Raw genomic sequence first — 17,073 nt, 5'->3', positions numbered from 1 at the left:
CCCGTGCCGGCCCCGTGGGTCCTCTCCCAGGCTCTGCTCCCGTGCCGGCCCCGTGGGTCCTCTCCCAGGCTTCCCAGAGCCCTCCCCACTCTGCTGTCTCCAGAGTACAGCACCACCCCTCTGCTTCTGCCGGGGCGTTCTGAGCTGGTCGTTCAGGAGAGCGGGTGTACCGCAGATGACTGCCAGGGAGGCATGCCCCTGGGGAAGGGAGTCCCATGCTGCTCTGTGTTGCTGGGCTTCGTTCGGGCGTCCCTGCAGCGTGTCCGTCCTCAGATGCTCCCTCTTCCCAAGTCTCTACTTCTGAAGGCAGTGTCCCAAAGTGCCCTGTGCCCCTCCCAGACTGGCGGCTCTCCACCCGGAACCCCCTGAGTCTGAACAGGCACTGCTCAGGGACAGGTCAGCCTAGTTCCTGGGACCCCGGGCTGCACCTGCCTGGCCTCTGCACACTGACCCGTGTCCTGTGTCTGTTGAAGGTGTCCATTCACTCGGTGTGGCTGGGGAACAACATCACCCCCCTGAGAGAGGAGGAGTGGGACGAGGAGGAGGAGGAGGAGGCCGATGTCCCTGCACCTTCGTCCCCACCCACATCTCCACTTAACTCCAGGTCTCCATCTGCCTTCTGGGTTAAAGCAGTTTGAGGTTTAGTGGTTGTTTGGTTTGTCTGGGATGCCTCTTAGACAAACCCGTCCCATTGTGTGCAGGGCAGTTACCCGTCTCGCATGCTCTGCAGGAAACACCGGGCTGGCGTTGACATCCACTCCTGCTCGCAGTTCCTACTGGAATTGTATAGTCGCTGGATCCTGCCGTCCGGTTTGGCCCGAAGGACCCCCGTCATCCTGATCAGCGAAGTGGTTCGATCCGTAAGTGTCTCCCACCCGTCCCTCCTTGTGTGCACAGTGCTCAGATGCACGCGTGCACACACGGGATCTGTCGTCTCTGGGAACCTAGGAAACAGCGCTCAGAGATACGGGGCCCTGAAGTGTTTCTCCAGCCTGTGCAGGAGCAGCTCTCTGCATGCCAGTCTCGAGCACAGGGGGAGTGTGTGGAAACGTCACGTGCTGTCCCAGTTCTGAAGGCTCCCTCTCCTTGTCCATGAATCTCTGCCCGCAGGCCTGGGCCTCGGTCCCTGGGCCCCTTGAGAAGCATGAGGTGGAGCTCTCATTCTCACACTGGGCTCTCAGGATTTGCTTCAAATCAGTGAGGACCCCAGAGGGCCTTTGTCACGTGACTGACTTCTGTTGGTATTTACCGTATTGGAAATTACACCTGGAAAGATTTAGGAACTTTAACTTCCTAGCTGCAGGCTCACCGTTTCTCCCATTGTTCAGGCAGCTGTCCGCCAGGCGGGCGTGGGCACCCGGCTGCGGCCAGCACCTGTGGCTGCCCCCTTCTGCCTATGGCCCAAGCACTGGACCCTGCTGTCTTATCCACCCAGCGTGGGACTTGACTATTTTACATGAAGGGGCTGCTTCTTAATAATGCAGATGTATTTTATTAAGCCTGGTTTTTCTCAGTACACCTTTAAAGGGTTTTAAATTGACCCACGTCTAGTCAAGATTTTTTTTTTTTTTTTTTTTTGTATTTTTCTGAAGCTGGATATGGAGAGAGACAGTCAGACAGACTCCCGCATGCGCCCGACTGGGAGCCACCCGGCACGCCCACCAGGGGCAATGCTCTGCCCACCAGGGGGCGATGCTCTGCTCCTCCGGGGCGTCGCTCTGCCGCGACCAGAGACACTCTAGTGCCTGGGGCAGAGGCCAAGGAGCCATCCCCAGTGCCCGGGCCATCTTTGCTCCAATGGAGCCTTGGCTGCAGGAGGGGAAGAGAGAGACAGAGAGGAAGGAGGGGGGGGGAGAAGCAAATGGCCGCTTCTCCTATGTGCCCTGGCCGGGAATCGAACCCGGGTCCCCTGCACGCCAGGCCGACGCTCTACCGCTGAGCCAACCGGCCAGGGCATAGTCAAGATTTTTAAAAACTTTATTTTTATTTTTATTTTTTTTTAGAGAGGAGAGAGAGAGAGAGACAGAGGGAGAGAAGGGGGGAGGAGCTGGAAGCATCAACTCCCAGGCAAGCCCAGGGTTTCAAACCAGCGACCTTAGCATTTCCAGGTCGATGCTTTATCCACTGCGCCACCAGAGGTCAGGCAATAAAACTTTATTTTTAATTTTAATAAAAATTTACAACTTGATATTTTAAAAATTGTCAAACTATAAGCACCATTAATAAAAGTCTTAAATTTTTAAGAAAAAAGTTACTTGTTAATGTTTTTAAATAACAGTGATAATTTTTATCTAAAAATAACATTTTGAATCAGTGAGAAGAGGCTTCCTTGACATTTTTGCGAGTCTCTTTAAAGTCTGGCTTTCCGAGAGCAGCTGAATTCTCACATCCACCTGCTCTGCGTTCAGTCTGTAACTTCTAGAAAACACCACCCAGTTGGAAAAGAACAGATGTGAGAATGCAAATAAGATCTTAACGTTATTATGGAAATAGTTTCCACCTGGTGACCCCCCCCATCGTCCCGCCTGAGCTCACCTGTGCCCTCTGAGAAGGGCCAGCCCCACCTTCCCGCGCGCCCCTGGAGTGCAGGGGCCTTCACGCCTCGTGGGCTCTTTTTCAGATGTAACGTGAAGAACTGGACGGTAGAGAGCTAAACATTTTGGGGGAGACAAAAAGAATAGTTGGCAGAGCATTTGTTTCTGAAACGACGTCTCTGTCCTCGGGCTTTGGAGAGCCTGACCCACCTCGCCAGGGGAAGGCCGGGGTGTTCTGGAGCGGAGCAGACGCAGGGGTTGTCAGCAGAATGGCTGCGGGGCCCCTCCTGTGCAGTCACGACTGCGTCCCGCTCAGCCCAGCCTGTGGCGTGGAACTTGTGAGGGGACGTCACTGGCCCGTTCGTGTTCATGTCATGTGTCCGCACTGCATTCTAGGTCTCCGGGTGTTTGCCCGTGTCCTTGCCCAGTCAGGGCCGTGTGACCCCTCCCTCCGCGGCCTGGTCCCTCGGCTGTGAGGATGTGCGTGCTGGACCGATGGGGAGCTTTGCCCCATCTGTCCGAATGTTCTGCCTGCAGCTCCTCGTGGTCTCAGACTTGTTCACTGAGCGCAGCCAGTTTGAGATGATGTACCAGACGCTGACTGAGCTGCGGAGGGTGCACCCTTCAGAGGACGAGATCCTCCTGCAGTACCTGGTGCCCGCCACCTGCAAGGCAGCCGCCGTACTGGGCATGGTAAGCGGGGAGCGGCCCAGTGCCGTGGGGGCCGCATCAGCCTTGGAAGGGCTGTCCGGAACATCCACAGCAGGTGTGAGGTGTTGGGGGGGTTCCTTTCCCTTGGGGCTTCTCCTCAGGGTGCTGTGAGGGTTGCTGTGGTGGGCAAGCCCACTTTGTGAGGTCATCACAGGAGCTGGGGGTGCGGGCGGTGGTGGTAGGACTGCTGCAGTCACCCTGTGACTCCCCCACACCCCTCTCTGACGTGCTGTCGACAGGGCCTCCCTCTTGGGGATGCTTTGTCACAGCCACCCTGCACACCGCCCCACAAGTGCGGGTATTGGCACCCTTTTTACCACGAGGGCAGACAGGCCTTGTTTTGAATTCCTCCTTATTCTGCCTCTAGTTGATGAGAGCGGCCAGCACCACCCCCATCTCTGTGCGGTTGCCCCCACATGGTGTCTGCTACACAGACGCCACGTAGACAGGTGAAGGGGCCCTCCGCGTGTTGGCGAGGGTTAGCTCTGCCGTTAGGGAAGAGTACTTGATGCACACTGTCCACAACTGGCGGTGGCTTGCTCTCTACCTTGTGACATCGGCCAGTAATTGTGGGGTCCCTCCTTATGATGGCCGCGGGCACACTACAACACGAGGGGGCCATGTGCCGCACACTTGGGACCATTGGTGAGAGGTGTGGCAGGCCTGCCCTAGCCTGTCTCATGCCACGTCCCATGCTCGGTCCTGTCTGTCCTGACAGTGACAGTAAGCATGTGCCATGGCTGCAGCCCTTCTCCTGGACTCCGCCCAGTCCACTCCATGGTGTGCCCAAGGTGAGGCCCTGTGTCTTATCTATGCCAGGGTGGTAGCCATCTTGCTCTGGGTCACCCAGGACAGGGCAGAGGTGTGTGAGGCCATGCCAGTGCCCAGCTATTCTTCCCGCAGAATTTGTCCCTCTGAATCAAGGGCCCAGAGAGGTATCCTTTGTCCTGGGTGGCCTTCTGCCTGGTGCTCGTGTCCCAGGAACAGAAGCAGTGTCCCTTGGCTCCTTCCGTGAGCACATGTCTGTGAGCCTGCACCCTCAGGTGCTGGGAGATGATGTAGGAGCAGCTGGACCTGAAGGGCCCTTTGTCTTCCAGGGGACTTCCCGCCCCTGGTTCGTCCTCAGTGTGTGTTTCTGTGCTCAGGCCCCGTGCCCTGGGCAGATGCTGAGTGTCAGTAAGTGCAGTGAGTGGTCATCAGATATGGCAAGAAGGCCCACTGGGGACTCCTCGGTGCTGCTGGGCACGGGGCTTCCCTGTGCAGCAGCGGTGCTGGGGCATCTCTTCCTCCTGGCACGTTTGCCCCTCGCTGCGCCCCTGCTGGTGCTTCTAGAGCTGGGGCCCTGCCAACGGGTGGGAGCCCATTGGAGGTGTCTGGCCATCCGTGGGTGCTGGTGGGAGGAAAGAAGGAGGTCTTCTGTCACCCAGGACACGGGGACATAGTTCCTGTTGGGCTGCATGGTCAGACAGCCTCCTGTTGCTTTTGAGGAGTGGACTGAACCGAGGGTCCTCCAGCAGTGGCCGCCCCCCCTGCGAGGGGTGACTGGGAGACACTACTGTTGTCACCCTCCACCCCACGCGCTCTGCGGAGTCTTCTCTCAAGTGAAGAGCACAGAACTCGGTGTTCTACTTAACTTGTCTCAAAAGTAGGAACTCAGCCTGACCAGGTGGTGGCGTAGTGGATAGAGCGTCGGACTGGGATGCCGAGGACCCAGGTTCGAGACCCCGAGGTTGCCAGCTTGAGCGCGGGCTCATCTGGTTTGAGCAAAGCTCACCAGCTTGAACCCAAGGTCGCTGGCTCCAGCAAGGGGTTACTCGGTCTGCTGAACGCCCGCGGTCAAGGCACATATGAGAAAGCAATCAATGAACAACTAAGGTGTCACAACGCACAATGAAAAACTTAAGGATTGATGCTTCTCATCTCTCCGTTCCTGTCTGTCTGTCCCTGTCTATTCCTCTCTCTGACTCTCTCTCTGTCTCTTAAAAAAAAAGTAGGAACTCAGGTTCCTACTTGTCTTTAGGATGCTAAGTGGAATTGACAGCTGCTTGTGTAGACGATGGTTGCATCCCACAACCACCCCCGTGTTTGCTGCTAGCATTAGCCCAGCTCACCTGTGCTCACGGCTGTGAGTTCCTGCAGTGACGGGACACAGAGCAGAGTCGGTGACGGGGGCTCAGTGTGCTCACGGCTGTGAGTTCCTGCAGTGACGGGACCCAGGGCAGAGTCGGTGACGGGGCTCAGTGTGCTCACGGCTGTGAGTTCCTGCAGTGACGGGACCCAGGGCAGAGTCGGTGACGGGGCTCAGTGTGCTCACGGCTGTGAGTTCCTGCAGTGACGGGACCCAGAGCAGAGTCGGTGACGGGGGCTCAGTGTGCTCACGGCTCTGAGTTCCTGCAGTGACGGGACACAGAGCAGAGTCGGTGACGGGGGCTCAGTGTGCTCACGGCTCTGAGTTCCTGCAGTGACGGGACACAGAGCAGAGTCGGTGACGGGGGCTCAGTGTGCTCACGGCTCTGAGTTCCTGCAGTGACGGGACACAGAGCAGAGTCGGTGACGGGGGCTCAGTGTGCTCACGGCTCTGAGTTCCTGCAGTGACGGGACACAGAGCAGAGTCGGTGACGGGGGCTCAGTGTGCTCACGGCTCTGAGTTCCTGCAGTGACGGGACACAGAGCAGAGTCAGTGACGGGGGCTCAGTGTGCTCACGGCTGTGAGTTCCTGCAGTGACGGGACACAGAGCAGAGTCCGTGACGGGGGCTCAGTGTGCTCACGGCTCTGAGTTCCTACAGTGATGGGGACACAGAGCAGAGTCGGTGAAGGAAGAGGGGGCATGGGTGCAGTTTCCAGAACCCTCTTTGGGTCATGGGACACGCTCAGTTCCACGCACTGCGTGTGACAGCACTGCGGAGTCAGTCCACCCAGGAGGCCCCTGAGACACAGAGCAGGGCTGTCCCGGGGGCTGGCCCCACCCAGCTGCAGCTCCCAGGAGGAGGGGGGCGTTGGCACAGACACACTGCTGGCACAGGGAGCTGTGAGGCTCAGGGAGCTGCTCCGATGTTAGGGTGCTGGGGATGCTCCCGACACCCGGCTCCCGGATGCCAGCCAAGGGCAGCCCTGATGCAGGCCTCCTGGAGGTCAGCCCCTCTATGGCCTCCCCTGTCTCATCGGGGGTCTAGCCTCTTGTCCCCTTGCTCTAGGACAAGGCTGTGGCAGAACCAGTCAGCCGGTTGCTGGAGAGCACGCTCAGGAGCAGCCATCTGCCCAGCAAGATCGGGGCGCTGCACGGCGTCCTCTACGTGCTGGAGTGCGACCTCCTGGACGACACGGCCAAGCAGCTCATCCCCATCATCAGCGACTATCTCCTCTCCAATCTGAAAGGCACAGCCCAGTGAGCGGGGCTGGCCGGGTGGGGGGCTGGGCTGGGGAAGTGACGTTGCCCATTTCAAAGTGTGCATAAGACCCTGGGGGGCCAGCGCACAGGCTGGGGTCAGTGGGAGCCCAAGCAGACCCCATTCCCATGGGAACAGTGGCTGGGGTCACTTGAGACATTGCACGCTGCCAGATGGAGCGGCCTGCTGGTGTGGCTGAGCTCACTGTCTGGTGTTTCCAGCTGCGTGAATGTCCATAGCCAGCAGCACGTGCTGGTGATGTGTGCCACCGCCTTCTACCTGATTGAGAACTACCCTCTGGACGTGGGGCCAGAGTTCTCTGCCTCCATCATACAGGTGCGTGGCCCCGGGCGTCTTCCTCCTCCCCGGGGAGGGTGGTGCCCCTGAGAGGTTGTGCTTGGGAAGAAGCACGGTGACAGGAGCCTGACACCGTGCTGGGACTTGGACATCACCCTTCTCGCTCAGATGTGTGGGATGATGCTGTCTGGGAGTGAGGAGTCCACTCCGTCCACCGTCTACCACTGTGTCCTGAGGGGCCTGGAGCGCCTCCTGCTGTCCGAGCAGCTCTCCCGGCTGGACGCAGAGTCCCTGGTCAAGCTCAGTGTGGACAGAGTGAACGTGCACAGCCCACACCGGGCCATGGCGGCCCTGGGCCTGATGCTCACCTGCATGTACACAGGTCTGTACACAGGACTGACCACTGTGCCCTGAGTGACTCAGGGCTCCCACACCTGGTTTCAGATCATTTGGGGGTTCCTGTGTGCATTCAGGGCACTGTCCCCAAAGCCTGTCCAGTCTTACACAGTAATAGTACTGAATGCCTTTCATTTCAGGAAAGGAGAAGATCAGTCCAGGCAGAACCTCTGACCCCAGCCCTGCCGCTCCCGACAGCGAGTCTGTGATCGTGGCCATGGAGCGTGTGTCTGTTCTTTTCGACAGGTAAGAAGTGAAGCCCGCCACTGCCCAGAGCGGCCAGCTCACACCCCGGCTGAGCACGTGCCTCGCTCAGGGCTCTGCAGGAGAGGGCAGTCCTTGGACCCTGGCACCCAGGAGTGTGGAGTTGACCAGCTCTGTGGCTGGGCAGCACCCAGCAGTGTGGGTGTCGGGAGGCACATCAGTGAGATGCGTGGAGGGCTGGGTGTGGGGCCCTGAACAGCGACAAGAACATCCATCAGACACTGCTGATGTTGGGGACAGGAGCCCCTCGGTCCTGGCAGCACACACGGTCCCTACAGGGCCATGGGACAGCACCGCGTCAGGACGGCTTCAGGAAGAGAGTTCGGTAGACCGGCTAAAGGTGGACAAGCATACGCGTTTTGAAAGTGGGACTCAGCCCCCTCCCCACACTGCGCTGGTGGCCAGGATCCGCTCAGCTTGCCAGTTCTGTAAAATGGGCTAGGCGCCTCATTGGGCTTTTTCTATTTTTTTTTCTTTCTTTTTTTTTTACAGAGACAGAGAGAGAGTCAGAGAGGATAGACAGGGACAGACGGGAATGGAGAGAGATGAGAAGCATCAATTATCAGTTTTTCGGCCCTGGCTGGTTGGCTCAGCGGTAGAGCGTCGGCCTAGCGTGCGGAGGACCCGGGTTCGATTCCCGGCCAGGGCACACAGGAGAAGCGCCCATTTGCTTCTCCACCCCTCCCCCTCTCCTTCCTCTCTGTCTCTCTCTTCCCCTCCCACAACCAAGGCTCCATTGGAGCAAAGATGGCCCGGGCGCTGGGGATGGCTCTGTGGCCTCTGCCTCAGGCACTAGAGTGGCTCTGGTCGCAACATGGCGACGCCCAGGATGGGCAGAGCATCGCCCCCTGGTGGGCAGAGCGTCGCCCCATGGTGGGCGTGCCGGGTGGATCCCGGTCGGGCGCATGCGGGAGTCTTGTCTGACTGTCTCTCCCTGTTTCCAGCTTCAGAAAAATGCAAAAAAAAAAAAAAAAATTAGTTTTTCATTGTGACACCTTAGTTGTTCATTTATTGCTTTCTCATTATGTGCCTTGACCACAAGACTTCAGCAGACCGAGTAACCCCTTGCCCAAGCCAGCGACCTTGGGTCCATGCTGATGAGCCCACGCTCAAGCTGGCGACCTCAGGGTCTCGAACCTGGGTCCTCTGTATCCCACCCAGTCCGACGCTTTATCCACTGTGCCACCTCCTGGTCAGGCGATCATTGGGCTCTTTCTGCAGGACAGGGTCCTGAGTTTTTCCCCAGGCCTCAGTCCAGGGGATGTGATGTTTGTGGCTCAGGGGAGGGTGGTTCTGCCCTGCTGGCCGAGCCAGACTTCCTCTGTGTCCGCTCTGGACAGCTGAGCAGATAGTCCGTTTCCACGTGTGGTTGTGCACATCTGCTACCCATAGTGGTCAGGCCCCGTCCAGCCGGTGGTGGGCAGGGGCCACGCCTGGTCTCTGCCTTCATGGGGCTTCCACTCCAGTGCCAACAAGGGAAGCGTGCCAGCAGGTGTACGGGCATCAGCTTGCCCACCCTAGGTGGGGACACTGGCTGGCAGGAGGGGCTGACAGCTGTGGGTGCTGGGCCCGTGCTAGTGGCCGCAGACTCACAGGTGTGGGCACACCCGGCCGGAGGTGCGAGCTCAGTGTAAACCACTTTCCCATGTGCACCACCAGGTAGCCCATGGTGGTCTCCCTGCGTCCAGACGCTGCCCGTGCAGACTGCAGGGTCTGTCAGGGAGGGGCCCGCAGGAGCATGTGGGTCTAGCTGGGTCAGGGGAAAGGCCCCCAACTGCAGCGCCACAGCCTCAGGACATGGCAGGAGAGGACGCAGAGCGCTTGGGCATGGACGAAAGCAGGATGTCACATGGGCCAGTGTTTTCACTGCAGGTTTAATCTGCAGTGTCACCATCCAGACCATTTCTGCCTCATACCGTACATGACTGCAAACCCCTCTTGAGATCGTTGGCCTCCTGTGGGAAGGGAGCCCCAAGCCTGGGCGTTGGTCTGTGGGCCACTGGGGAGGCCCCTAGTTGATGTTCTAGGCACCCAGCTTGTGACAGCTGCGTGGAAAGCCCCTGAAGGTCCCAGCCGGGTCAGGGGGGCTCTGCGGGGGGCAGGGTGGGCTCAGACTGTCCTCCCCCTTCCAGGATCAGGAAAGGGTTTCCCTGCGAAGCCCGAGTTGTGGCACGGATCCTCCCTCAGTTTCTAGACGACTTCTTTCCACCCCAAGACGTCATGAACAAAGTCATCGGAGAGTTTCTGTCCAACCAGCAGCCCTACCCGCAGTTCATGGCCACTGTGGTGTACGAGGTGAGGGGCGGGGTGGGCAGCCCTGAGCCAGCTGAACCCCGGCTCTGGAGCCTGGGGTCCTTCACCACGGGGACGTGCTGGCCGGTGGGTGTGCCAGCAGCCTGCTCCTTCCTCCTTGAAACCAGCAGTGCTGGTGTGTCAAGGGGTTGTGTCCCCTCCAGCCCCCCCTGGGGCTCTGCAGCCCCCCTGACGCTCGGGGCCTTCCCCCCTCAGGTCTTCCAGACCTTGCACAGGACGGGGCAGTCGTCCATGGTCCGGGACTGGGTCATGCTGTCCCTCTCCAACTTCACGCAGCGGACCCCGGTGGCGATGGCCGTGTGGAGCCTCTCCTGCTTCTTCGTCAGCGCGTCCACCAGCCCGTGGGTGTCGGCCATGTATCCTTCCCGGGGCTCTGGCCAGGCTGGGTGCAGCCCCCGCTTCCCACCTGCCTTCTCTCTCCGGCCATCCTCCCGGGTGCTGTCTGCTCGTTTCTGAGCCTAACCTCTGTCAGGACCCCAGATGTCGGGATGACATCTACCTTAAGCCCCAGCAAAGTGAAACAGACAGGGAAACAGCGTGTTGACCGCGACCAGGGAGGCAGGGCCTGGGGCCAGGTGGGCAGAGGCCCCTGTGGCCCTCCCTGTGCAGCCAGGTCTGCGCTGGCCCTACTTCTCCTTCGTCTCGGTCACTGTGCCCTGTGTCATCCCCTCGGGTCAAGGCTTAAGTAGAGATCCACTCCTCCCCCTAGTGCTGGCTGCCAGAGGGGGAGTTCCACGGGGCCTCTGAGCAGACGGCGTCCTGGTGCTGACAGCAGGCCTCACCCAGCTCCTGGGAGGCTGGGGCTGGGTGGCCACGGCTCTGCCCTCACTCTGTGGGCTCAGGGCTGGCCAGGAGCACCAGGGCCAGCGCCGTGTGGGGAGCCAGGCCAGGTAAGTGCTGCAAGGGGAGTGACCCCTGCAGGGCTCCGGCCTCCCCAGCCAGCTCTGCACCCCCTCGGCTTCGCCTGGGCAGTGCTGCCTTCAGCTGGACAGGGCAGCCTCTGGGAGTCACTGCTGACTAGGCCAGGGTGGCCCCGGCGGGCGGCGGCCGCTCTGGTCAGCTCCCGGGACCCCTGGGGTGCCCCTCGTGCAGCCCTGCTCCTTAACATTGGCTCAGCCTTCCCCACGTCATCAGCCGGATGGGCAAGCTGGAGCACGTGGACGTCAATCTCTTCTGCCTGGTGGCCACGGACTTTTACAGACACCAGATAGAGGAGGAGCTGGACCGCCGGGCCTTCCAGTCCGTGTTCGAGGTGGTTGCGGCGCTGGGAAACCCGTACCAGCGCCTGCTGGCTTGCTTGCGGAACGTCCACAGGGCTGCCACCTGCTGACAGCACAGGCAGCACGGCCGGCGGTTCTCCGAGCGAGGCTGCGTGCGGGGGTGCTGCAGTGGAGCGTGGGGTTGAGCCTGAGTCCTGGTGGACGGCATGAGCAGCCGTGTCACTGGCCCTTCCGTGTAGCGAGTGGTCGTGCCAGTTAACCAGTGTCCACCTTCCTCCTGACGTCCGGCATGGTCCCACGGGACCGGCCGCCACTGCTCTTGCGTCTGGGACACGAGTCCTCTGCTCTTGTGGGTTGGCCGTGAGACCCCTGCTGCCTCCGAGGTGGAAGGCAGTGCCCCCAGGGCAGCCAGGGAGCCGGGGGCTGCGCCCCACTCCCCGCGGCGTGGCGGTGGGCGGTGGGCGGTGGGCGGCAGAGAGCACGAGGCTTAGCGCCATGCTTCCCCTTCTCTGTTTTCTTCTCAGGATTTAAAGTTTAATTCTATCAGTAAAGAGATTAATTTTAAGGTACTTTTCTATGCCCGTGTACAGTCTGTGTGGCACGCCGCAGCCCCCGTGGGAGAGACAGGCCCGGCCCGCCCCCCAGTCGCTTCTGTCCGGCAGCTCCGGACACCTGCCTCCCCCCTGGCACTCCGGCATCTCCGGACACCTGCCTCCCCCCTGGCACTCCGGCAGCTCCGGACACCTGCCTCCCCCCTGGCACTCCGGCAGCTCTAGACACCTGGCACTCCGGCAGCTCCGGACACCTGCCTCCCCCCTGGCACTCCGGCAGCTCCGGACACCTGCCTCCCCCCTGGCACTCCGGCAGCTCTAGACACCTGGCACTCCGGCAGCTCCGGACACCTGCCTCCCCCCTGGCACTCCGGCAGCTCTAGACACCTGCCTCCCCCCTGGCACTCTGGCAGCCCTGGACACCTGCCTCCCCCCTGGCACTCCGGCAGCCCCGGACACCTGCCTCCCCCCTGGCACTCCGGCAGCTCTAGACACCTGCCTCCCCCCTGGCACTCCGGCAGCCCCGGACACCTGCCTCCCCCCGGCACTCCGGCAGCTCTAGACACCTGCCTCCCCCCTGGCACTCCGGCAGCTCTAGACACCTGCCTCCCCCCTGGCACTCCGGCAGCTCTAGACACCTGCCTCCCCCCTGGCACTCCGGCAGCTCCAGACACCTGCCTCCCCCCTGGCACTCCGGCAGCTCTAGACACCTGCCTCCCCCCTGGCACTCCGGCAGCTCTAGACACCTGCCTCCCCCCTGGCACTCCGGCAGCCCCGGACACCTGCCTCCCCCCTGGCACTCCGGCAGCTCTAGACACCTGCCTCCCCCCTGGCACTCCGGCAGCCCCGGACACCTGCCTCCCCCCTGGCACTCCAGCAGCCCCGGACACCTGCCTCCCCCCTGGCACTCCGGCAGCCCCGGACACCTGCCTCCCCCCTGGCACTCCGGCAGCCCCGGACACCTGCCTCCCCCCTGGCACTCCGGCAGCCCCGGACACCTGCCTCCCCCCTGGCACTCCGGCAGCCCCGGACACCTGCCTCCCCCCTGGCACTCCGGCAGCTCCGGACACCTGCCTCCCCCCTGGCACTCCGGCAGCTCCGGACACCTGCCTCCCCCCTGGCTCTCCGGCAGCTCCGGACACCTGCCTCCCCCCTGGCACTCCGGCAGCTCTGGACACCTGCCTCCCCCCTGGCACTCCGGCAGCTCTGGACACCTGGCACTCCGGCAGCTCCGGACACCTGCCTCCCCCCTGGCACTCCGGCAGCTCTAGACACCTGCCTCCCCCCTGGCACTCCGGCAGCTCTAGACACCTGCCTCCCCCCTGGCACTCCGGCAGCTCCGGACACCTGCCTCCCCCCTGGCACTCCGGCAGCTCCGGACACCTGCCTCCCCCCTGGCACTCCGGCAGCTCTAGACACCTGGCACTCCGGCAGCTCCGGACACCTGCCTCCCCCCTGGCACTCCGGCAGCTCTAGACACCTGCCTCCCCCCTGGCACTCCGGCAGCTCTAGACACCTGCCTCCCCCCTGGCACTCCGGCAGCTCCGGACACCTGCCTCCCCCCTGGCACTCCAGCAGCTCTAGACACCTGCCTCCCCCTGGCACTCCGGCAGCTCCGGACACCTGCCTCACCCCTGGCACTCCGGCAGCTCTAGACACCTGGCACTCCGGCAGCTCCGGACACCTGCCTCCCCCCTGGCACTCAGGCAGCTCCGGACACCTGCCTCCCCCCTGGCACTCCGGCAGCTCCAGACACCTGCCTCCCCCCTGGCACTCCGGCAGCTCCGGACACCTGCCTCCCCCCTGGCACTCCGGCAGCTCCGGACACCTGCCTCCCCCCTGGCTCTCCGGCAGCTCCAGACACCTGCCTCCCCCCTGGCACTCCGGCAGCTCCGGACACCTGCCTCCCCCCTGGCACTCCGGCAGCTCTAGACACCTGGCACTCCGGCAGCTCCGGACACCTGCCTCCCCCCTGGCACTCCGGCAGCTCTAGACACCTGCCTCCCCCCTGGCACTCCGGCAGCTCTAGACACCTGCCTCCCCCCTGGCACTCCGGCAGCTCCGGACACCTGCCTCCCCCCTGGCACTCCGGCAGCTCCGGACACCTGCCTCCCCCCTGGCTCTCCGGCAGCTCCGGACACCTGCCTCCCCCCTGGCACTCCGGCAGCTCCGGACACCTGCCTCCCCCCTGGCACTCCGGCAGCTCCGGACACCTGCCTCCCCCCTGGCACTCCGGCAGCTCTAGACACCTGCCTCCCCCCTGGCACTCCGGCAGCTCTAGACACCTGCCTCCCCCCTGGCACTCCGGCAGCTCTAGACACCTGGCACTCCGGCAGCTCCGGACACCTGCCTCCCCCCTGGCACTCCGGCAGCTCTAGACACCTGCCTCCCCCCTGGCACTCCGGCAGCTCTAGACACCTGCCTCCCCCCTGGCACTCCGGCAGCTCCGGACACCTGCCTCCCCCCTGGCACTCCGGCAGCTCCGGACACCTGCCTCCCCCCTGGCACTCCGGCAGCTCCGGACACCTGCCTCCCCCCTGGCACTCCGGCAGCTCCGGACACCTGCCTCCCCCCTGGCACTCCGGCAGCCCCGGACACCTGCCTCCCCCCTGGCACTCCGGCAGCTCCGGACACCTGCCTCCCCCCTGGCACTCCGGCAGCTCTAGACACCTGGCACTCCGGCAGCTCCGGACACCTGCCTCCCCCCTGGCACTCCGGCAGCTCTAGACACCTGCCTCCCCCCTGGCACTCCGGCAGCTCCGGACACCTGCCTCCCCCCTGGCACTCCGGCAGCGTCCCACAGCACAGTCCCCGTCCTCCTGAACTCACGTCAGCTAGAACGCGGAGCCTGTTCACCTGCAGGCGTCTGTGTCCAGAGTCCCTGTCCGCTGCGTGCTGAGGGTTCAGTGTGCCCACGGAGCTGCCCTGCAGAGGAGGCATCTCTGAGGCACCACCGGTGAGGGGCGGCCTCCCAGGCCCTGCGCTGACCAGGCCAGCCACCCGGCTGTGACCAGCCTCCTCTCGTCCCCAGCTGGCTCAGGGCTGCATCTGCCCAGGGATCCGTGGACATGGGGCCCCTCCTGCATGTTGGGGCCCAGCTGTGTGCCTGGCCCCACAGTCCCTCAGGTGTAACAGCTCCAGTTGTCTGGGCCCCTCTTGGTCAAGAGCAAAGGTCGGCGTCTTGGCAACTGTTAGAGAAGGATCTTAGCACCTCCTCAGGCCCCCTCCCGACCCAACCCGTGCACAGGGGTCCTTTCAGTCCAGGAGAGCCAGGGCCATGCCCGTGTGATGGGCTTTATCTAAAGGGGCAGGGAAGGGGCGGGGTGGGCAGTGACTGGCCCCTCAGACTTGCCTCTATTCTGGGCCCCGGATCAGCTTTCGTTTTTGGGCCCAAAGGAGTCAATATCAACGCGAACGAGGCCTGGAGAGTCCGTCAGCCTGGGCCTGGTAGCTCAGGCATGGGGTGGGTTCTGCCCGAGGGCCCCTCCCCGGGGGGCACTCTGCTTCCTTGGTCCCCGGAGGTAGGCTGGCTGTTTGGTCCTGAGCGCAAGTGTAGTCAGCATTCAAGGAATTCCACGTGGCGAGTGGAGATAATTTTGAAACTGCTTTTGTATATCTGCGAAGGAAGAGGGTTTTGGTTGGTTCCCCTGTCACCTCGCTGTCTTGACGGCCAGCGCAGGGCTCCAACCCAAGCGGCTCTTGAGAGCTGCTGCTGCCCTCCGGCCTCCGGTGCAGGGTTTGGGGACAGCGAGGGCAGGGTCTGCCCATGGCTCACACACAAGGGAGGCGTGGGCCCTCCTCATGGCAGCCTGGTCTCCTCCCGGTAGCCCCGGCAGAGCCTTGGCCCAGCAGGCATGACGGCCGGGGGCGGGGGGCATCTGAGCAGGCCCCTCGGGCTCTGCTGAGCTTTAACCGGGGGTGAGAAAGTCACCCTTCTCCCGTGCTCACTTGGGCTCCCATTTCTCATCCTGGTTCTTCCCTAAAAAGCCCGTTCACGTCCTGGTTTGTGAACACTGGACGTTCTCAGAACTAGCCGTCCCCACCGGCCTGTGTGGTGTCTGCAGCTCTGAGGCAGGCAGGCCACAGGCTGGTGCTGGCTCCCAGCAGGGGTTCACGTCTGTGAGAGAACATTGTGAATGTGGAATTGGGGACCGGTCTCCTTAGGTTCACACCACTGGGCTCCACTGGGAGTTTAATGGGCCTTGCCTCTTTTACGACTGACCTGAACAGTCAGCTCTTAACAAAGGGCTTGGAGCCCAGCCCTGGCCATGCTCAACCAGAGGCATGCATGCCTGTGTGCTCTGGAGCCGGGTGTGTGTGAGTGAGTGGAGTCCCTGTGCTCAGACAGGTGCGGGTGCACGTCTCCAGACATAAAGATGCAAGGCCCCCAGGAGGGGCCCTGTCGGTTCTGTGTAGAAGCTGACTTCTCTTAGACCTGCCACCTAGAGCCAGCTGTGTGACAGGGACATCTGAGACCAGGAGGGGTGGTGGCATTGCCCATTGAAGTCCCACTGAGAAAATACCCCTCGTCAACGCTGCAGAATGGGAGTCTACAGCAGGCACCAATCCTATTGTCAAATTTTGCTGGAAATATCAATTTGTCACATTTGGGGTTTTTTTTGGGGGGGGGCGTGTTTTCCTGCCAGTAAAAGATTTGAACGAAACCAGGGTAGACTTGTCTGGCGATCACAGGAGTGTGTCTTCTCCGGAAACATGCCACCCCCTGCAGGCCGCCGAGTGTGTGCAGGGGTCCCTTCCAGCGGCCAGGTGCACTTGACCGTGCTCTCCCCGTGCCAGCAACTGTCCTTCCAGGGGGGCAAGTGGTGACAGAACACCCCCACACACCCAGAATGTGGCGTCAGCAGGCCCCGCTCCCTGAAGACCCCTTGCTGCTGGGTGTATTTCTGAGCTCCCGGGGCCGCAGGCAGGGCAGCTCCTGTGGGGGGCTGGCGCGAGCTGTGCTGTGGTCAGTGGGACACACGCTGACCAGCAGTGACCGCGGCCGCGCGGCTGCCTGTGGGCTTGGCACTCTGTCGTGCGGGGAGTGGGCCTAGCTTCCTCTTTGTACCGGGGGCTTCCTTCCTTGCAGGGGTCCTCACCTGGGCTTTTGTCCCTCACCGTGGCCGCCAGCCAGGTTGAGACGAGTTGTTCTGTCCAGGAGGTGGTGGGCGGGGCCTGGAGAGCCTCTAGGGCTGGCCCGGGAGACTGGGGCCATCCTGCACTGTCCCGGGCTGCAGCCTATGTGCTCGGCAAGGCGGCTCCTACTCAGATGGCGGTGAGAGCCGCAGGTCGTCTGGGAGAACCCAGGCTACGCTCTCCTGGGAGCCTTGTCATTTTTTTATGCAATGCAAGGGACCTCCTCTCCCCCAGTGCTTCTGGGAGAATCTGACCCTGGACAGC

The 17,073-nt window shown here is 62.2% G+C and overlaps 1 protein-coding gene across 4 annotated transcripts in view; it reads left to right on the top strand.

Moving 5' to 3' along the window:
• Window positions 1–11,691, top strand: part of HTT (huntingtin) — a 128,859-nt gene extending 117,168 nt beyond the window's left edge. For 3 of the 4 annotated variants that reach the window (XM_066280424.1, XM_066280425.1, XM_066280427.1), the window contains 10 exons: window positions 474–604; window positions 731–860; window positions 3,072–3,227; window positions 6,441–6,631; window positions 6,854–6,968; window positions 7,098–7,311; window positions 7,466–7,571; window positions 9,722–9,884; window positions 10,098–10,258; window positions 11,019–11,691. In XM_066280424.1, coding sequence (XP_066136521.1) covers window positions 474–604; window positions 731–860; window positions 3,072–3,227; window positions 6,441–6,631; window positions 6,854–6,968; window positions 7,098–7,311; window positions 7,466–7,571; window positions 9,722–9,884; window positions 10,098–10,258; window positions 11,019–11,232 — 1,581 coding nt within the window. In that variant the 3' untranslated portion in view covers window positions 11,233–11,691. The remainder of the gene's footprint in view (window positions 1–473; window positions 605–730; window positions 861–3,071; window positions 3,228–6,440; window positions 6,632–6,853; window positions 6,969–7,097; window positions 7,312–7,465; window positions 7,572–9,721; window positions 9,885–10,097; window positions 10,259–11,018) is intronic. The other variant, XM_066280426.1, reaches the window with a different exon arrangement.
• Window positions 11,692–17,073: the final 5,382 nt, after the last annotated feature.

The sequence above is a fragment of the Saccopteryx bilineata genome, chromosome 5 (genome assembly GCF_036850765.1).
Source record: "Saccopteryx bilineata isolate mSacBil1 chromosome 5, mSacBil1_pri_phased_curated, whole genome shotgun sequence".
Lineage (NCBI taxonomy): Eukaryota > Metazoa > Chordata > Mammalia > Chiroptera > Emballonuridae > Saccopteryx > Saccopteryx bilineata.
The sequence above is the reverse complement of the archived record's forward strand: the minus strand, read 5'-3'. Positions and strand labels throughout refer to the sequence as shown.